The 22794-nt window shown below is 33.9% G+C and overlaps 1 protein-coding gene across 10 annotated transcripts in view; it reads left to right on the top strand.

Annotated features, from left to right (window-relative positions):
• Window positions 1-22794, top strand: part of UNC80 (unc-80 homolog, NALCN channel complex subunit) — a 218502-nt gene that overhangs the window by 190365 nt on the left and 5343 nt on the right. For 9 of the 10 annotated variants that reach the window (XM_074298820.1, XM_074298825.1, XM_074298823.1 and 6 more), the window contains 5 exons: window positions 6146-6284; window positions 10806-10862; window positions 18814-18895; window positions 18989-19100; window positions 22399-22604. In XM_074298820.1, coding sequence (XP_074154921.1) covers window positions 6146-6284; window positions 10806-10862; window positions 18814-18895; window positions 18989-19100; window positions 22399-22604 — 596 coding nt within the window. The remainder of the gene's footprint in view (window positions 1-6145; window positions 6285-10805; window positions 10863-18813; window positions 18896-18988; window positions 19101-22398; window positions 22605-22794) is intronic. The other variant, XM_074298828.1, reaches the window with a different exon arrangement.

Here is a 22794-nt window from a genome sequence, read left to right as displayed (position 1 = left end):
AATTAAAAAAGCATCATCTACCAATGTAGGTCAGCTGTTGCTCTGTAACTCATGAACTTAGAGTTTCCTGGAAAGTGAGGGGTTAAGTCACTTGCCCACAATGGCAACCAGTATGTCTCAGGGGCAGATTGAGCCCAGATCTTCCCAACCTCCTCTTTATTGACTATGCCATTATGACTCGTGAATTTAGTAAAAACTTTTAAAGATGGGGATTCTAGATTAAATTTTGAGTAACAAATATGAATCAAAAAATTCTGATAGGAAAATGTGTAGTGTTAAAATCCATATTTAGTTGCATTTAGAAACCCAGTAATAATTTTAAACCCCCCCAAAGGTATAATTTTAATGTTATACTAAATCAAATCTGTGGGTGCATTTGTTTCTGAAGTACTTAAGCAACTGGTTTATAGACTGATGAGAATTCCTCATGGAAAAACACCTAGAACTCTAACAAAAAATCCTGTTATTGTCATTGTGACAAGGAGATGTGGCTCTCAAAGGCACATATAGGCAGAACAGTTTGCCCTGTGACCTTCCTGTTGGAAACAGCCAAATCACACATCTGTTGATTGCACTAGCATGTCTGCCAGTAATTTCAATAAGTTAGATAATGAATGGAAAGTAGATATATCACTCTATGGTGGTGAGAATGAAAATGAAATGAGTGCAAGAGACCAGTCAAATGTAATGATGCAATTGCACACTTGTAGCCTGTTTGGTACCTAAAAGTGTTCACCAGTGATGCTACTTCACATACACACACACACACACACACACACACACACACACACACACACACACACACACATCTTGAGCAAGATACAGAATATTAGGTAATGATGTAAGCTTGAGTTTAGTCTAGTGTGAAGTATTTTTCTGAACTATTCACTCCTGAAGCCCAGAAGCATTACTGTGCAGTAACAATAATTTTACTTAAATCCAAGAAATAGAATTTATAAGTAGATGCTAATTTTTGAGATGGGGTTGTTATTAGAAATTTAAGAATGGCAGGAAAAATAGTGTTACATTCTGATACTTTTTGTGAACAACTGAAAAGTCATCCCAGATTCTTTGTAATAATATCAATTCTTCCTGCTAAATGTGAGGTCTTTCTCCCACCAGGAAAGAAATTGGGGTAAAAGAAGGATGGAAGTAATAGTAATAGAAGCCAAAAGTTAACATGTGAGCAGAGAATTGGGGAAAAGTAGTTTGTTAGAATGCTTTTCTCCCAGGATGGTGATAAACTCCAGCTATAACTGTTCTCTACAGGGCTGGCCCTACCCTGCCCTTATCAAGACATCATACTTGTGGGGCGGGGTGGGATTTGAGAAGTACAAATGACTGAGTGAGAATCAAGTGAGATGATATCAATAAGCAAATAATTGTTGACTACCTATTCTGACTCCCTATTAACAGGAATCAGACAAAACATATACAGAACATAGAATTATGAATAAGATATAAACTTATGGAAAGGAAATTACACAGAAGCTAACAATGTAAGACAATAATATGAGGACAACATAGAAAGTATCCAAAATACAACAGCCAAGGTGATGAAGAGAAGGCACCCAAGGTAGTGTAAGGTCATGAGACTATGCCATATAAAGAATGATTAAAAGAAATGGGCATGTTTAAAGTAAAGAAGGGAAGACTCATGTTAGCTGTCTTTAAGCATTTGAAATAAAATCATATGGAAGAGAAATGGAGCTTGTTTTGTTTGGTCCCTGAGTCAGAACCAATAGCAATGGCTACAAGTTGCAAAGTAGCTAAAATAAACTTGAAGTCAAGAAAAACTTTGTAACAACTAGAGTTGCTTAGAGTGGAATGGATTGCTTCAACAGATTGTGAATTTCCACCTTTTAGAGGTCTTCATAAAGCAGAGAGTGGATTACGGCTACTTGTTGGACACGTTATAGAGTTCCTTTCTTACAGGGGTTGGCCTCTGAGGTTCCTTGAAATATAGGATTAATTGCCAAGTGAATAATATAAACCATGAGCACTATGTTAGTTTTTTTTTTTAAACTTTTTGTTCTCAGGACCCTTTTACATTCTTTTTTAAAATGTTATTTATCAGGACAGCTAGGTGACAGTGAGTAAAACACCAGCCCTGAAGTCAGAAGGCCTGGAGTTCAAATCTGTTCTCAAACACTTAATACTTCCTAGCTGTGTGACCCTGGGCAAGTCATTTAACCCCAATTGCCTCAGCAAAAAAAAAAAAATTATATATATATAAAATTTATTTTTAACATTCTTTTGAAATTTTGAGTCCCAAATACTCTCCCTCCCTTTCATACCTTATCCACTGAAAACAAAGAAATTGATATCAATTAATTTATGCACATGAAATAATATAAAATATATTTCCATATTAACTATAGACTCCCCCCTTCAAAAAAAAAAAAAGGCAAAATAAATCAAGTGAGAAATTTCATTTTGCAGTCAGAGTTCACCAGTTCTTTCTCTGTAGGCAAATAGGATTTTTTTCAACATGAGTCCTTTGGAATTGTCTCAGACCATTGTATTCATCAGACTAACCAAATCTTTCACATTTGATCATCAGTGCAACATTTCTATAACTGTACACAGTGATGTGATTCTTCTCACTTCAGTTTGAATCAGGTTATATGATTCTTACCATATTTTTCTGAAACCACTTCCCCCATCAGTTCTTATAGTATAAAAGTATCCCATTACAGTTATATGCCACAACTTGTTCAGCCATTCCTCAGTTGATGAGAATCCCCTCAATTTCCAATTTTTTACCACCACAAAAAAGAGTTGTTATAAGCATTTTATATATGTAGGTTATTTTCCACTTTCTTTCATCTCTTTGGAATACGGTTCTAGTAGTAGCATTGCTGGATCAAGGGGTATGCACAATTTTATAGCCCTTTGGACATAGTTTCAAATTGATCTCCAGAATTGTTGAACCAATTCATGTCTCCACCAGCAGTGTACCTATTTTCCTCATCCCATCCAGGACTGGTCATTTCTGATAGATGTAACATTGTGCCTCACAGTTGTTTTAATTTGCATTATCAACTGAGGAATGACTTTTATTTTTATAAATTTGACTCAGTTCCCTTTATATTTTAGAAAATGAGACCTTTATCATAGAAATATTCTATAATGACTTTTTAACATTATTTCATTCTCTATGGAACCTTTTAGCAAAATATAATTTCCCTAATTTTCTTTTATGCTGAGATTTGTCTGAGATCATGGTTGCTACCTATTCCTTTTTTTTTTTTATTGAGCTAAAGAATAATAGACTTTATTTCAGTATTTGGTATATGTCTTTCTGTTTCAAATATGTACGCTTGTTGGGTTCTGTTTCTAACCCATTCTACTACCCCATTCTTATTCAAAATTATAATTATTAACTGTGTATTTCCTTCCATCTTATTTTCTTCTGTTTGTCTTCCCTTTCTCTCTTTCTACTTTGTCCTTCCTGTCAAAAGTCTGTTTTATTCCTGACCAATGACTCCTTTAATCTGCCCTCATTTTATCATTCCCCCCATATCTCTTGTCTCCTTCCCCTCTTATTCCTTATTTGTAAGAGAGATTTCTATTCCCAAGTGCATTTTTGTAAATATGGGTTATATGTGTATGTATTTTCTTCCATCTTTGAACCAACTCTGATAAGAATAAGTTTCGAGCATTATCTGCCATACATACACTCCATTTTCTCTTTCATTATAAGAACTCTTTCTTGAAATTTTTTTTATGTGATAAAAGTTTTCCCATTCTGCATCTTCCTGCCCCCTTCTTACAGGGTATCCCTCTTTCTTGGCCCTTCATTATTTGTGGAGGCATAGGGGAAAGTAATCATCATCATATAGACTCCTTCCAAATTCTATAATAAGAATTAAGTTCTTAAGAGTTACATGTATCATGTTCCCATATAGGGATATAAACAATATAACTTTATGGAGTTTCGTATGATTACTCTTTCTCATTTACTTTTTTATACTTCTCTTGAGTCTTGCATTTGAATGACAGATTTTTCTGTTCAGCTCTGATCTTTTCATCAGGAAGTCTTGAAAGTCCTTTATTTCACTAAATATCCTTTTTTTTTTCTCCTGAAGGATTATACTTAGTTGTGTTGAGTAGATTGTTCTTGGTTTTAATTCTAGCTCCTTTGCCTTCCCAAATAACATATTCCAAATTCTCCACTCTTTTAATGTTTGAGTTGTCAAACCTCATGTGATCCTGAATGTGACCACATATTTGGATAGTTTCTTCCTGACTGCTTGCAAATTTTTCTTATTGACTTGAGAGGTCTAGAATTTGGCTTAAAATATTCCTGGATATTTTTCTCTTTTAGGAGGTGTTTGTAGATTCTTTTTCTACTTTACTCTTTGGATCTAAGATCTCAGGGCAGTTTTTCTGATAACTTCGTGACATATGTTTTGGCTCCTTTTTTGATCAGATAGTCCAATAATTCTTAAATTATCACTCTTTTATATATTGTCCAGATCAGTTGGGTTTTTTTTCAATGAGATGTTTCACTTTGTCTTCTATTTTCTCCATTCTTTTGACTCTGTTTTATTGTTTCTTGGTGTCTTTTAGAGTCATTAGCTCTCATTGGTTCAATTCCAATTTTTAAAGAATAATTTTCTTCAGTGAAATTATGTATCTCTTCTTCCATTTCAGCAATTTTGTTTTATAAGATGTTATTTTCTTCAGTGTTTCTTGTACCTCTTTTACTAAGGTGTTTTCAAAATTTTATTGCATCACTCTCATTTATTTTGCCAGTTTTTTCCTATCTTTTTTTTTATCTCTTTCTTTAATGTCATGAATCCAACTAGCAGTTTTCTTTGAGACTTTGTTTATATCTGTTTTCACACTATTGCCACCTTCTAAGTTTATGTCTTGGTTTCTGCTACTATATTAGATTTTTTTATAATCAAGGTTTTTTATGGTTTGTTCATTTTTCCAGGCTATTTCTTGACTTTGAACTTTTTGTTAAAGTTGGGCTCTGCTCAACTCAGAGTGAGGAGATACTATGCCAAGTTTCAGTCATTTTTTGTTCTGTTATTTTCAGTTAGTGCTGGGGGTCTGCAAATTTTTGGTACTTACTAAGTGGGTATGATCCAGGGAGAAGTATGGTCACTGTTGTTATGATTTACTCAAGAAGGGCCACTGCTTCCCTCTTGCTGCAAGTGCTGGTGCTCATCTTGACCCTAAAACTATAAACAGGGTCCCTTCTCCTTTTGACCAATCACAAGCATTCTTCTCACCTCTGGAACTATATATAGACAACAAAATTGCCAATCAGCAACATCCATACCCAGTGCTATCAAAATCTCTTTCTGACCAGTTGCCTGGTTCCGAAAGCTACTGCTGCTGCTGTAGAGCTGCCTCAAAGCCCAAGCCTTGCTGGTACTCTTGCCTTCCTCAAGGCTGGCCCCCATTCAAGTATCATAGACACTAAATTCTTCCTGGCTGTGTGACCCTGGGCAAGTGGCTTAATCCCAATTGCCTCAGGGGGAAAAAAAGACAACTATTAACGATAGCCTTATGCAATTCATTTCAATAAAGGATTCCCCTAAATATCTTAGGAAAATATAAAAGATATAAAACCTTATAGTTCCTTAGTTTTCAGATTTCCAACTGACTTCCAGGTAAATCATGAAAACCATGCAAGAAATTGGCAGAGGCTATGAATTATTTTGCAGTATGGAAGATGAGAAAATGGAACAATATTGGATCTTTTGATTAAAAAAAAAAAAAAAAAAAAAAAAAAAAAAAAGCTTTAGGAGGTATAGTGGATAAGGTGTTGAATCTAGAGTCAGAAAGACCTGAGTTCAGATACTACCTCAGATACTAGTGGTAGGACCCTGAGCGAACTTAACTGCCCTGTGATCTTAAGATGAGGAAACTGATCTGTAAAATGACAATTAGAATAGCATCGACCTCCCAGGATAATTATGAGGAGAAAATAAGATAACACTTTTAAAGCACGTTGCAAACCTTAAGGTACTATATAAGTGCTAGCTTTAGTCATTAATTTGTCAATGAAGAGATTATGAATGAATAGTTCCTTCAAGTGAGTATTTGATTTGGAGGTTTTCCATAGAAGTTTTGATATTAATTTTGTCACTTTTTCTGACCTCATTTCTCTCTTTGTCCTTTTTAGATGACTCGGTGAGCATGCCCAGTGTGGTAAGTGAACAAGAAGCTTACCTCATGAGCGCCATTGGAAGGCGACGATTCTCAAGTCATGTCTCCAGCATGTCTGCACCTCAGGCTGAGGTGGGCATGTTGCCCAGTCAGAGGTAAAAAAGCCCATTATTTTTTATATTCCCTTTTTTAAGCCTAAAGTAGGAATTCTAAAATGATCCAAAACTTGATACTATGAACTTCAATCAAAAACTTCAAATGGCTCCCTATTAATTTTTAAGATAAACTCCTTGCCCAGGTATTTAAAACTAACCATGATATCACCTTTTCTAGCCTCTTACATGTTAATTCCCTCTAGATACAATAAAATTTAATATATTTCAGTGCCTTTGCACTGACTAAATTCCCTTCACCCTTCTCCCTGGAATGCTTTGCTTCCCACCACTCCAGCTGCTAGTGCCTTTCCCTTTAATTTTAACATATCTGTTCTTTATGTACCTTATATATACCTATGTATGTGCATGTTATTTCCCTCATTAGGATGTAAGCTCCTTGAGGGCAGGGACTGTTGTCACTTTTTCTCTGTATCCCTAGTGCTTAGGACAGTGCCTGGCACATAGTAAGGGCTTAATAAATGCTTGTTGATTGATTGGTCTGCTCAGCTCAAAAGAAAAAAAGAAAAGGAGAGAGTGCATGGGGATCTTAGTCTTATGTATTTAACAGGTATTTGCCACTTTAGTTTTACATATATACATATATATGTATATGTATATATACATATATATATGTATGTATATATATATGTATATATATATATACATCTCCCTCACTAGAACTCCACTCTAATAATATAGCAGTATTAAGTTCCAACAACCCCTTTGGGTTTAGTATTATTACAGTACTTTATCTATAATCCAGCTTCATTCAAAGTTATGCTAATTTTTAAAATGATTGATGTGATGTTTACTAGCATGATATGAGGGTGAATTTAAAGTTATGATTCTTCATAATGAGCATGCATTCATTTGCAACGTGGTTGTCTAAGATTTATAAATTTGAGTAGATATAAAGGCATCCTTCCTGCTCTGAGTATTGTCCTTTTATAGGGGTGGAGGTCAATTAAACTAGTATATCTCCTTATCCCAGGTTGATTGATGCAATCAATCTATCATTCCATCCCCCTTGGATCTGACAAGGGTATAAGAGTTAAGAGGTCTGATTGATTGTCTCAGTCATCTCCTTCCCTTACACCTGAAATAATTTTTCTATCAAACAGGCACCTGGCTATGTTTCTTGGTGAATGACCTTCTCTCATCTCTCTGTGATCCCTCAGTATCAGGGTTCATAAGAAGTGTAATGGCTGAGGACTTTCCTGGAATGATGAATTTGATCAAGTGTGTATCTTCTCTAGAAGGCACCTCTGTTCATTCTCTAGTATTGAATGAAACAAGAAAGGAATTTTGATGCTAAATAGATAAGGGACTTTGAGCAAAAGCTTTAACTTCCTTATCATTCTAGATACTCTATAAGATTCTGTCCATCTTTTTTAGTCTGTTCTTCAAGGTGATATTTAACATGATAGACTGTAGTAGGTAGAAGGTTCCAATCTGGCCTCTGACAGATACTGGCTGTGTAACCCTGGCAAATCACGTAAACTCTCAGGGTCTCGGGTCACAAACTCTGTAAAACTGAAAATTGCAATTAGAATATCCACCTGTCTCAGTGAAAGGAGTTTTCACAGCAAAGAGAGCTCCCTACACTGATGAAATCACTGGCCCAGATGAAAAACATTTCTTAAAAGTAGTTTCTTCCATGTTAATCAATAATAAGTGTGAATGAAAATAATAAAAATCCAAGCTCAGCTGAACAATTTAAAAATCTACTGCAGAACATTAACAGCCTTTAACATCAAAATATATATTATTTTGCCAAATCTTTCAAAGGAGTGGTCTAGAAATACTTAATTATACTCTGTTGTCCAGTTCTTTAACTCTGACCTTGTATTATACATATACAGAGTGAGAGAGAGGGAAGGAAGAAGGAAGAGAGAGATACAGATAATGATATAAATATTTGAAATAGAAAACAGAGCCATGGTAATTCAGATTTGTAAAAATTAGTTAAATTATCAAACTTCCCATAGTTTGGAATCTAATATTTTTAAGTTGTAAATGCATTTACCAAACCAATGAGAGATAGCATAGTGTAGTAGTAGTTAGAACACTGGACTGAAAATCAGGATCTAGATCACATCTCAGATAGTTATTTTCTGTGAGACCCTAAACAAATCACTTAATGTCTCTGGGCCTCAGATACTTTATCCTTAAAATGAGGAGATTAGATTCAGTGATTTATCTGTATGATCCCTTCAAGATTTAAACCTACCATTCTATGATCCTAGGAGATGACTTGGTGCAAAAAATGCTGGCTCCATAGAGTCAAGAAAACCTGATTGAAATCTGGCCTCAGATAATTACTAGCCATATGACCCTGGGTGTAGCCTCTGCCTCTTTTTCCTCAATTGTAAAATGGTGATAAGTATAAAGCCTCCTTCTCAGGGGTTTTATTTTATGAGTATTAAATGAGAAAAAATACATAAAGCATTTTGCAAATCAAGAAATGTTCTATAAATGCTAAGCAAAACATATAGAATTAAATTCATAAAATGAAGCCCAAGTTAATAAAGATTTTTAAGTAGCTAAAAACAAGAATAAGAGAAAATGAATAATCAGTTTTTTAAATGAAATAGCATCTATAAAATATTCCATACCTATAAAGCATCATATGGAAGTAAGTTATTAAAGATATCATTGAGAGGAAATGTGTTATTCTTTAAAAAAAACTAACAACATTTAATAAAATTTAATGTTTTACATTGTTTCATGTAAACAGGATAGGAAGTATGATGTGATAGCAAGAACTCTGAAGGGATCTGGAGTCAAAAATGCCCTTCTTTGCTCTTAAATGCCTAAAGTTTTACTTTCTGCATCTCTAAAACTAGAATGTAAAACTTAATGTCCTTTCTAGCTCAAGATTTATGATCTATGAACAAGTAATTATCACAGCTTTGGTAAAAGTTAACCAGATAAACTGATTATTTGTCATTTTCTACAAACAGTAAGGATGCAACTTCATTTTGTCCTTATGGGGATTAACCTTGGGACATAAAAACTAGTAATCTCCAATTTTGATTTTCCTAAGTATTTAAAAAAATTTTTTAAAAAGAAGGAGGAAGCCAATCAGAGAACTGGTTATGAACACAAAAAAAGACAAATCTGATATTCCAATAAATAATCTACTGGCATTTCCTTTTTTTGAACACCACCAATGAGTTATGCTTACCATAGAATAAACAGTGGGATGAAAGCCCTCAGAATAATATTTAAAATGCAAAGGTTTTAAAAAGAAAATAAGCATTCAACCATTTTCACTAAACATTTTTATGGAGATTTAAAATACGAATTTTCAACAGTTCTCAACAAATGCAAACATTTCCTTTTTCGCCTTCTGTAAGAAATTAGTTTTACACTTAGCGGTTAAAAAAAAAAGACAATATGTCAATATGTTGCATTGCCATCCATTTGAATAGATGGATAAACAGAATTGCAATCTAGACAGGCTGAAATTAGAGAATCTATATTTATTCATTCATTTCTATTGTATTTTTTTCATGGAAGAGAGAATGGAAATCAGGGTTTGGATTCCCGCCCCCCCTCGCATTTGTAGTGGTAGAGTGGTACCGTCTTTTTAGTGCAATTGTGCACTAAACTTTGAAATAAATACAGCTAGACTTCATAAATAATGGTAATTTATTTCAGCACAATCAAACAAGTATTTACTGAGTGCCTATCACGTGCCCAGCACTATGTTCTACAAGCAAAGTATGAGACACCAGTCCAGTCCTCAAGGAAGTCTCTTTGCATAAAGTAAACTCATGACCTATTGATCTTATTTGTCTCTTGCCCATCTGATAGCTTTTGTCTATTGACATTTATCTTTTTATCACTTCAATAGAGGCAATATTAATTGCTGAGGAAGGAGAAGATATTTTGAGTTCATAAGAATTTCCTAGGTCAATTCCCTCCAATTTACTTGCATCCTCATTGTAGTGTTAACTTAAGCATGTGATATTGCTTTTGTTTCTTTTGTTTGTTCCTTTTAAATATATGATCAGAATTTAAAGTTATTATTAGGAGTTCATGGTAAGTGGCTTTTGGATTCAAACTACCAAAGGCAACAACAACAACAGCAAAAGACAGATGATTTTCAATGAAGCTGCAAGTAAATCAACCAAATAATTTTAAAATAAATATTAGTTTTGATTTTCTATAAATTGTTTTTAGAAAACACTTCAAAATTCATATATTGATTTGGAGCACTCTAGGCTCCAACATTTGATAGATTGCTCCTTTAAATTGGTATCCAGTTTTTAAATTAAATTAAGTTAAATTAATTAAATTTAAATTAGTATCCAATGTTTTTCCCTACCCTGTGATTCCGTGCCCCAATGAACCCAGTGTGAGGCCAAATGGTTGATTGTCCTCCTTTTTCCTTTCTTGTTCTGTTGACTTTTCCTTTTCTTTTTAGTTCTTGAAAAACAGACAATTGCATGCTCTTTTTTTTTCCTTTTTGCATTTTCTTTCCCTAAATGCTTCATCTCCCTACCCCTCCTGCAGTGAACCTAATGTCCTCGATGATTCCCAGTGCCTGGCCGCTGAGGGCAGCCTCTCTAGGTACAGTGTCAATCCTACCTGTCTGTCAGTGTCTGTGCCAAGATACTAACTGTTCCCTGTCTCTCTGTCTCTTTTTCACTCCCTCTTTCCCTCTATTTCCATTCCTTTCCCCATCTTGTTCATGGATATACCAGTCTGCAAGTCAAAGGTGTAGCAAACCTTCATAGATTTTCAACTATAGACAAGATTTTTTTTGAAAGCCCAGAAACAGTTCTGAAGAGTTTTATGGGCAATTCTTATGTCAGTCTTAAGTACCAGGTGTTAAATTTTTCCCAGTTACATATTTTACCCTCATATTGACACTCATTAGTAATTTTCTAGGAACATCATCAATATGAATTCACTTATTTAAATACAGGTTTCCACAACCAAGAAACCCTTTATTAAAACATTGAGACAGATTTTTACTCTATATCATAATTCATTTTTAAAATACTATAAAAATAATTTTAATGTTATATACATATCAACTGTCCTTCTGAATTTATTTTATGGAATTTCTTAAGTGTCTTACTCTAGGAATCTTGTCAAAATATTGCTTATATAGGGAATTTGTAACTCAGAACTGCTGAGTTGTATGCTCCTTGGTTGAATTAGAAAAGCTATATGTTGCCAGCACAATATGGAGTTTACCATGCTGTGCATCTAAAGATTGTGAAGAAGGGGTAGACTGCACCTTTAACACTCAGATAAATGACATTGATGGTTCCTACCATTTTACTCTCATAGTCATACCTCTCAACTGATCCTCATGGGAGGGTGGGGGGAGGAGAGAGACAATACTTCCTGTACATCACTAGTGTCTTCCATTTTAAGTAAATATCTGTTCTTTAAGTCTTGTCTTCCAAGTGTTACATGCCTGTGTCTGTTACTTTATCAGTAAAGATGAGGAGATGTTGAGAGGCTGTTCCTGTGAATTTTGCCTTTTTAGAATTTTGTCACTCATTTGGTTTTTTTGGTGTTTTGTTCATTTTTCACATTTTTCTTTCATGTTGAATATGGGAAATTTATTCCATCATCAAACGTGGTTTTTGTTTTTCTTTTGTTAGCCCAGATTCATGACATTCATTTATGTTTGACAGCCCCAGCTTTGAAAATTCAATCTCTTACCATGAAATAGTTGTAGAACTAAAGCTTGCTTCCATTGGCAGAAGAAGCAAATATAAGAGTTATTTGGCATAATGGAAATAAGAGAAAAGAAACAGGTCTCAAGATGATTTTGTATAATTGTGCATAATTTTTAAAGAAAGCAGATAGTCTATAATGGGTTTTAAAACAGTTATCTTCTTGTTTTTTTTTTTTTAACTTATCTGTTTACACTTAAATTAAGGTTTGAACAAGATAACATTCTTTAAAAAACAAAACAAACAAAAAAACAAACAAACAAACAAAAAACTATTGAAATGTCTTTGGGAAAGCCCTGGTGTATTCAAAGTGAATCACTGTCTAAACAATTTTGCTGACCAAGTAGGAGTATAATGTATTACATCAAATTTTCATTAGACCTACTCTATCTTTGAAATCAATCTGTTTGGATCACATGCTGTGAATTTTGCCCTATAATTATGTAGTCAAGAACTACCTTATGTCATTTAAAATGAGAGAGGAAGGAATTGGGTTAAGAGACTAGAGCATTTTTCTAAAGGAGTTAAATAGCTCAATCTAGTTTTCTTTTGCTCTATTGATCATGGAAACATATTCAGGATTACTTACATTTGGGCAAGAAAAATAATAGACAAGCCAACTAGTCAGAATATTTAGAGCTGAGCTAGTCTTGGTTACAAAGATGTGAATGGTCTGACTCTACCTCTTTATACTTCTTTTATAACGCCGTACGTTTTTTATCATTTTTAAAGTTTTCAACATCATTTTATATGTGTATTATGTATATAAATTATCAATGCATATATATATGGTTTAAAGCTAATTACAGATTCAGCTCTTGAACTTGAAAATGGGATGCAATATTTTTACTGAAAGTAAACCAAGTTAACATAATGATGTTCTACTAGGAAGCAACATATCCACTTTTTCTATACACAGGTAAATGTATCTCCTGACATCTCTTCACTATGTCACCAAGATATGAGCATTTTAAAAGAGGTCAATTTAAGCAGAAGAGTATGTTTCTGATGAAATGTTCTTAGCTTATATTTTCTGCATGGCATCCCTTCAAAGTACAAAATCTTACATTCCCAAAGGCACAGGTCTTAGCAACATTAATTAATGTGTCCAAGACATAAAAGAAATTGAACATCATTCCCAAAGAAAATCAGACTACAGAGCCTACAAATTTTTAAGCAGCATGACTAAAATATATTCACTCTCATAATTTGATTAGTCTTTCATGAAAATGGTTATATATTGTATATACACTATATTAATATAGTGCACTGGTAAATATGGATGAAACCAGTAAAAACTTTATATGAAGAAGAAAGTTTTTTCTCAAGGCTTTTTGATGCAAAGAAAAACTCAGCTTTTATAAGTCATTTTAAAGCAATTAAAATGTTCAAATCTGGCCTCAGAGACTTACTAGCTATGTGACCTTGGGCAAATCACTTAACCTTGTTTGCCTCAGTTCCTTATCTATAAAATGAACTGGAGAGGATATGGCAAACTATTCCAATATCTTTGTCAAGAAAATTCCCAAATGGGGTCATGAACAGTCAAGACATGATTGAAATTTTATTTGGAAAATGAAATGCCAGCGATTTTGAGGACTCTGTAGCCATTGATAAACAAGTTGATTTTTTAAAAGAGGAAACTGAAAGTTTATCTAATTGGGGAGGGGGGTGAGAGAGGGTTTGGGAATAGGAATTTAGTTTTGTAACCTAAAATTTCCTGCAAACAATATTCATTTTATCAGATCTCCCAGATCTAGGACACTGGTTTCTGTCAGATGACCTGGATTCTAGAACACTATTTGTTTTCAGGAATATTAGTTTCTTCATTTTCAAAATGTCAGGATTGGGTTAGATAACTAATCTTTGGGTTTCCTCAACTTTCAATATTTTAGGATTTTAGAATGCTACTAATACATGTGGGAATAGATGCTTATTTATACTTTATTGACAAAATTGTCTTTTATACCAAGTAGAGTATAATGAAGACTAAAATAATCTAGTCAAAGAATATATTTCCTACTGAAAAGTCAATTTAAAGCATAATAGTAGAGGAGGAGAGCATTTATTCAGGTTTAATAATATATCAAGGAAAGACCAAGATGGAATAAAAATATTTATATTTAGTGCTTGGCTCAGTAATTAGAGCACTGGGTTTGGAATCAGGAAGACTCATCTTCATGAGTTCAAAAAAGGCCTTATACATGTACTAGTTATGTGACCCTGGATAAACTTAACCCTTTTTGTCTCAGTTCCTCATCTGTAGAGAAGGAAATGGCAAAAAGGATTTCCTTTTCAGTAGCTGAAAATTAGTGCCTAAAGATCTCTTTTGAAATATGTACCCCACTTGTTTTGTAACTAAATCATTATTATGTGAGAGAGAGTATTCAATGAGATAAGACCTGATTACAGTCCTATTAGCGTTTACTAGCTGTATGATTTGGAGTAAGTCAAATATCTCTGATTTTCAGCTACCATTATCTATAAAAGCCTACCAGGATTGTTTTAAGTATCTTAAAAAATGATATATATAAAATTATGTTGAAAACTTTAGGCTGTGATAAAAATGTAAGGGGTTATAAAAGGAAACTACCTCTAATAAATAGTAATAGCAATCAGGTTATGAGCTCTCCAGTACCAAAATCCCATGATCCAAAGTTGTTTAGGCTATAACATCTTGTACATTGTGGGTACCCAATAAATATTAAACAGGAAGTATTGTTTATGGGGAACAGTATGATTCTGTTTCATCCCTTCTACATGAATACTCCATGTCATTGTCTATGCCACCATAATTTTGTTACTGTGGTGGAAAGCTCACCTCAGATTTAATATTTCCTATGTATGGGATAGGCACCTGGATGACAAAGTGTTTAGGGCTCTGGGCCTAAAGTCAAGAAGACATCCTCCTGAATGTGACCCTGAGCAAGTCACTTCATCCTGTTTGCTTCAGTTTCTTTATCTGTAAAATGAGCTGGAGAAGGAAATGGTAAAATCACTCCAGTATCTTTGCCCAGAAAACCCCAAATGGAGTCATAAAGAGTTAAACATAACAGAAAATGAATAAACAATGTACAAGATGCTTTGCTCCATTTGGGTAGTTTCCAGTATATCCAAGACTCATCCTATAATTGTGAGACTAAAATGAAATGAAAAGCACCTGCTTGGTTTTGGGTTTGGTTGTTTTGTTTTGTTTTATTTTGCATTGATCTCACCAGTGGTTCACTTAAATGATTTCTCTTTTTGGTCAAGTGACTTTTTTTTAAGTTAGGAAAGGCAGTTTATAATGTGAGCTCTATGAACTAAATTTAGTACTGAACTGATGACCATCCTGATGTATGAAACAATTCTTCATGTATATTCTTGTCTGGATTTTATTTTTGTAAAATATCATGAGGGTGTCTATTTTGCTAAAACTGTCTCTTGCAGATTTATGAATGATATAGACAGTGAATGATTCATCTAGGAGAGAAAAATTCATAACAAAATCCTTCTAGGGTTGTCTTAGCTCCTTTTGCAATTAAAATGCTACTCCTGTAATTTATTCCTTTTGAGAAAACAAGGAGTAATTTTTTTTTTATCGCAAAGGTGTTTGATTTGCTGTCATCCAGCAATTTTTTCAACTGGATTCCTATTTCTGTTGATTTCTACAAAATCTGAATTATATTTTCTGCAATTGTGATTTTTGTTAGCAGCTCAAAAATACAAGTGAAAATTTTCTCTAAATACAATTCTGAAAGGTGTTTTCAGGTCTAGGTTAGAAAACTCTACTGTGCTTTAATTTTACTGTATATAAGTTAATATATTTCCCTTTAAATATTAAGGAAAAAAGATTAGGTATTGCTCTTTTTTAGGGTTCAGAACTTCAGATAACACAATAACTTTCAGATAGGAAAATTTGTTTTCAGGTTTTTGGTTTTTGTTTTGGTTTTTTGTCCTCTGATAAGATTGATATTGACTGCTCTTCTTTGAAGCATCCTTTGTGTTATGGATTATGCTAATGTAGACACTTTTGATTCATATATGGTAGGAACAGTAGTGATGGAGGTTCTGGACTTCTATTACTAGTATATGAATGATCTACTTCTCAGTTATGCAGGTGGCCAGAAGTAAGGCATTTTAACTTGAGAATTTAAAATAAAAATTCTTTGACATAAGAAGTAAATTTGGTTGTTGCAGTTCTTATAGCTGAAAACATCAATAAAGTAAAATATATGTATTTTCTTTTGCTTCTTAAAGATAAATTGGTTTAGAAATATAAGACATAGTATAGACAAGAGCTTGATAAAGTTTGTATAGTCAACTTGATCTTCACTAACATAGCATTTCTGCTTCTATGTGTTTTCCTAGGAAGATATTACAAATTCTGCAAAACTATTTCCAATTTCTTTAGTATTATGTGATATATAGCCATATGCCTACATTTAAACCATAAGCCCCTGAAGAAGAAATTTATAAGATTAGATTCCATTCTACAAAATGGCTCTATTCACTATTAAATCTCTATTTACAGTCTATACAAATATGTATCATTTATTTGGTGTCAGAATATAAACATCTTAGCATCACTTATAATCTTACTCAGTCAGGGGTGTATTTCCAAAGACATATTTAATACTTTCAACTCTGATGTATACATCATTTATACAAAATAAGTAATTGCTATGATTTTAAACTTTATATACTTCTTTAAGGCAAGCCCTCTATTTATGATTCTTATTTTGGAATTTGGATCATGTATATTTATCACTCTTGGCATGAGGTGAATTTTTTTTCTTTTATTTCATATATTTTTCTCATATTCCAGTATGTAGCTTATTCCAATTATAATGCTAGTAACAATTCACATTTGTATTGCATTCTTTTTTATGGCACTTCTAAGAATCCATTGGCTCGTTAGTGTTATGTGTACCACCTCTTTCAGTATACATCCCAATTCTCCCACACTTCTAAATTCATTACTTGATAGCCTATCTACTAGTTATAAGCTTTTGCTATCACTTTATTAGTCCTCAGACAAAATGTTTTCCAACTGTTATTTGTTTCAGTGATGACTACCATGTTCCCTCAGATAAATGAGCTTTGTTCTTAACTTGGAACCTTTGAGACCAACCTCATTAGGGAATTACTGATTTAGTCTAGATAAAATATGAATGAGATGAAACAAGATGGTTGACATGACCACAGATGACATGGTTTATTTGGAATATTTGAGCATATTTATGGTTGATTTTGTTCACTATAGGATGTCTGTTTTTTATATGACCCCAAATACTAGTTTGGGTGTCTTGTAGTCTGTTCTTCCTTTATTCTTCCCTCTCCCACCTTTCTGCATTCGGCCACTTTCTTAGAAGAAAAAAAAAAGTGGATAGGTAATGTAAGGTAGTACATAAAGAGTCAATCTCAAGCATGGATTCAAATCCTGCCTCTTATACATATTAGCAATGTGATCCTGGGCAAGTCACTAAACTTTTCCATGCTCCAGAGTATCCTCTAGAATTCTACATTGCAATATATTAACTTGATAGAGAGTGTTTTCTCACTGAGTTAGTTCCTTACCAGTGAAATCACGGGTCTGAAAATAACAACTACTATAATAATTAGTTTTCTCTCCTGGACATTTGATTATGAATCACTATAAAATAATTGAACTAACATTGGGTGACAACTCTTTTATAAGGTCACAGTAAAAAAGATTAGATATTAAATGAGTTCTGATAACCTCATTACCAGAATTAGATTTTGTTCCAAGTCTATAATACTTTCACTCTCCCTATTATTAAAAGTATTCTCTATATGCATACAACTTAGGGGAAAAGTAGCATTCATGTGTCAGTCATTTGCAGACAAAAAAACCCCACTGCCAAATCATTTTTGAATATAAAGGATTAAATTTGATTCAACAAACATTTATTAAGCATCTACTGTGTACAGAGCAGTGTATTAGGTACAAAGATTCTAAGCTTCTTTTTAAGAAGACACTATTGTTATACTCCCTCATGAATCACTGACCTAATCATACAAACACCCCATTGCCCCAGTAATTCTTTTTTTATGTTTGACAACAATGCCATGAAAAAAAAAAATCAGAATGTACTAATCAAAAGATAAGTTAATTAACTGAAGGGAAGAAAGAATATAAATTGCCAATATTATAAACTGCATGTTAAATTTCAGTACAATAAGTGAGATTTAAGATTTTCAAATGATGTCAATTTGATCACTATAACAGTCTATTTTATCAAAAAATTTTAAAGAGTTTGAGCATACCTACTTATGATTATGTTTAATCATTGGTCTCAAAGAGACTTCAGGCTGCAAACATGAATTGAATGTAGACCCTGTTCATGTGTCATGCCCCTTCACCTAAATGGAACCTGTGTCTGTTGTGTTTGACATTTGTTCATTTTATTTTTATTTAAATTAAAATTTTTTAAAAATTCAGTGTTCATATCAGAGAGAGTTTTTTCCTTTTTATATCCCTCTGAAAATTTGAGATTACAAAATACTATTATACTCTTTCTGTGTATGGCACACTCCATAATTGGGGGCACCTTAGATGATTATTTTGGTATGGGGTACATCATCATGAATGGCTTAAAAACAAGAAATTCAATTTTGACAGTTTGGAAGAACAGTGCTTTATGCCAAATTCCGTAACTCCTCTAACATTTGGAAATCCCTACCCAAGGATTCCTATCCCAGTTAGCCTTCAAAGACATTGTTGTCTTTGAAGTGACTGTGTCACATTAATGGGTTGTGATCACATTGGCTAGAGTCAGTTCTCCTGCATTTTTGATTCTGTTAATACTGCTGATACTTAACAGGGTGGCAAGTATACAAAGTGAACCTGGCCAACAGAATCTCCTTATTCAGCAACCACTGGGAAGGAAAAGAGGCCTGAGGCAGGTAAGTACCCAATGACATATATGTTACATTCAAGATAGAATCAGTAGATTTTCTCAAGTCTCTCTTGACTTTATATTGTCTTTTCTTTTTTAGCTAAGGCGACCTCTTCTATCTCGGCAAAAGACTCAGACTGAACCTCGAAGTCGTCATGGAGCTAGGCTCTCAACTACTCGCCGAAGCATACAGCCTAAAACAAAGCCAACAGGTAAGGTAACATTCACATGATAATGTTTGTACATAATAACATTAAGTAAGGGGAATGGGTGTCTAGATTGTATAAGATGATAGTTTAGAGTTATCTTTTGTTTAGTGTAAGAATTTAGGATGAAGAGTCCCCATGCAAAACAGCACTGTTATTTTCCAGGATTTGGGAGACTCCATACACATATCCTTTTCTATCTGATAGTAATATACTATTTGGATAAGAGTTTATTATTTAAAAGTTGATACTTTTCAAACACATAAGCAATCAAATATTTACTAAATACCTACTATGTGCCAGATGTGCTAAACACTAGAGATACAAAGAAAAAAGTGATAGTTTCTGTCCTCAAGGAGCTTACATTCTTTTTTTTTTTTTTTTTTTTTTTTTTTTTATTATATATATATATATATATTTTATAATATTATCCCTTGTATTCATTTTTCCAATTTACCCCCCCTCCCTCTATTCCCTCCCCCCGACGACAGGCAATACCATACATTTTACATGTGTTACAATATAGTCTAGGTACAATACATGTGTGCGAATATCACTTTCTTGTTGCACAATCAACATTAGAATCCGAAGGTACATGCAACCTGGGCAGACAGATATTAGTGCTAACAATTTTCATTCCCCTCCCAGTGTTTCTTCTCTGGGTGCAGCTACCTCTGTCCATCATTGATCAACTGGAAGTGAGTTGGATCTTCTTTATGTTGAAGATTTCCACTTCCATCAGAATACATCCCCATACAGTATTGTTGTTGAAGTGTACAGTGATCTTCTGGTTCTGCTCATTTCACTCAGCATCAGTTGATTTAAGTCTCTCCAGGCCTCTCTATATTCCTCCTGCTGGTCATTTCTTACCGAGCAATAATATTCCATAACCTTCATATACCACAATTTACCCAACCATTCTCCAACTGATGGACATCCATTCATCCTCCAGTTTCTAGCTACAACAAAAAGAGCTGCCACAAACATTTTGGCACATATATGTCTCTTTCCGCTCTTTAGTATTTCTTTGGGATATAATCCCAGTAGTAGCGCTGCTGGGTCAAAGGGTATGCACAGTTTGATAACTTTTTGGGCATAATTCCAGATTGCTCTCCAGAATGGCTGGATTCTTTCACAACTCCACCAGCAATGTATTAGTGTCCCAGTTTCCCCATATCCCCTCCAACATTTGTCATTATTTGTTCCTGTCATCTTAGCCAATCTGACAGGTGTGTAGTGGTATCTCAGAGTGGTCTTAATTTGCATTTCTCTGATCAGTAGTGATTTGGAACACTCTTTCATGTGAGTGGATATAGTTTCAATTTCTTCCTCTGAGAATTGTCTGTTCATATCCTTTGACCATTTATCAATTGGAGAATGGTTCGGTTTCTTATAAATTTGGGTCAGTTCTCTATATATTTTGGAAATGAGACCTTTGTCAGAACCTTTGTTTTTAAAAATATTTTCCCAATTTGTTACTTCCCTTGTAATCTTGTTTGCATTAGTATTATTTGTACAGAAACTTTTTAGTTTGATGTAATCAAAATCTTCTATTTTGTGATCAATAATGATCTCTAGTTCTCCTCTGGTCATAAATTCCTTCCTCCTCCACAAGTCTGAGAGGTAGATTATCCTCTGTTCCTCTAATCTATTTATTATCTCCCTCTTTATGCCTAAATCATGGACCCATTTTGATCTTATCTTGGTATATGGTGTTAAGTGTGGATCCATATCTAATTTCTGCCATACTAATTTCCAGTTTTCCCAACAGTTTTTTCCGAATAATGAATTTTTATCCCTAATGTTGGAATCTTTGGGTTTGTCAAAGATTAGATTGCTATAGATGTACCCTTTTTTGTCCTTTGTATCTAATCTGTTCCACTGATCTACCGGTCTATTTCGTAGCCAATACCAAATGGTTTTGGTGACTGCTGCTATATAATATAGCTTTAGATCAGGTACACTTAGACCACCTTCCTCTGAGTTTTTTTTCATTAGTTCCCTTGCAATTCTTGACCTTTTATTCTTCCATATGAATTTTGTTGTTATTTTTTCTAGGTCATTAAAATAGTTTCTTGGGAGTCTGATTGGTATAGCACTAAATAAATAGATTAGTTTGGGGAGTATTGTCATCTTTATTATATTCGCTCGGCCTATCCAAGAGCACTGAATGTCTTTCCAATTATTTAAATCTGATTTTATTTTTGTGGCAAGTGTTTTGTAATTTTTCTCATATAATTCCTGACTTTTCTTTGGTAGATGGATTCCCAAATATTTTATACTCTCAACATTTGTTTGGAATGGAATTTCTCTTTGTATCTCTTGCTGTTGCATTTTGTTAGTGATATATAAAAATGCCGAGGATTTATGTGGATTTATTTTGTATCCTGCCACTTTGCTGAAATTTTGAATTATTTCTAGTAGTTTTTTAGCAGAGTCTTTGGGGTTCTCTAAGTATACCATCATGTCATCTGCAAAAAGTGATAGTTTGATTTCTTCATTTCCTACTCTAATTCCTTGAATCTCTTTCTCGGCTCTTATTGCCGAGGCTAGCGTTTCTAGTACTATATTGAATAGTAATGGTGATAGTGGGCAACCTTGTTTCACAAGGAGCTTACATTCTAAGGAGTGAGACAACATATACCAATGTAAGTCTTTACAGAACATATACAAAATGAATCCAGAGTAGTTTTGAGATGGAGGACACAAGCAGGTAAGGGGATTAGGAAAGCATCTATGTAGTAGATGGCACTTGAACTGAGTAGTTAAGGAAATCAGGGATTTTAAGAAGCAGTGCTGAGGAAAGAGAGAATTCCAGTCATGGAAACTAGTCAATGCAAAGACACTGAAACAGGAAATTCAATTATTAAAAAGTATTGGAGCTTAGGACTGTTTTAAGAGAAGGATACAAAAATTAACATAAGGCAGACCATTTTTTTAGGGCATGGATATCTTGCACGCACACACAAAATATAAAAATGCATAAATGCATGAGGTGGTAAGTGTCCATCTGCCACATTAAAGACTAAGTGATTAGTTAGTTAATTAAAGTCAGGTTAGTACAGATTTTGTAAAGAATAACAATTTATTAGCTTAATGCCCTGTGCCTTAATGACCTTACTTTACTAAAATAATGACTAAAATAGTTTTTCTTATATTGAAAAGGCATGAAATTAAAACATTCACTTTTACTGATAGTAACTATGCCAATAAAGGTGGGAGAATTTAGTTCAGACAAATGAGAGCCAAAGATATCAATTGTGTTTTTTTATTCATCCCCCATTTTCTGCCTTCATGGAAACAGATCAGAAACGATCAGTGACCTTCACAGAGACTCAGCCTGAGATATCATCTTCCCCAGTAGACACCCTTCCTGCCACCACCCAGCAACAGTGTTGCAGCAAGAGCAGTCCTGGTCAGTCTGGTAAACCAGAAGTAGTGGAGAAACCAGTCCTCACATCTTCCCCTGCCATCATAGTTGCTGATCTCCATGGCCAGAGTCCCTCCCAGGTAATGGCTCTCACGATGACTTGAGAATGACTTCCCTCCTGTATTGTTCTTTAGGTATCATTTGAACATGTATTGGTTTCCTAAATTTTAATCCTGGTTAATCCTCATGAGATACTTAGTTTTACAGAGAAAAAACATTTTGGGTACAAGTTTTGAAAGAAGACATGCTGTATGCAACTCTAAGATATAC

The sequence above is a fragment of the Sminthopsis crassicaudata genome, chromosome 3 (assembly GCF_048593235.1).
Source record: "Sminthopsis crassicaudata isolate SCR6 chromosome 3, ASM4859323v1, whole genome shotgun sequence".
Taxonomy (NCBI): Eukaryota; Metazoa; Chordata; class Mammalia; order Dasyuromorphia; family Dasyuridae; genus Sminthopsis; species Sminthopsis crassicaudata.
The sequence above is the reverse complement of the archived record's forward strand: the minus strand, read 5'-3'. Positions and strand labels throughout refer to the sequence as shown.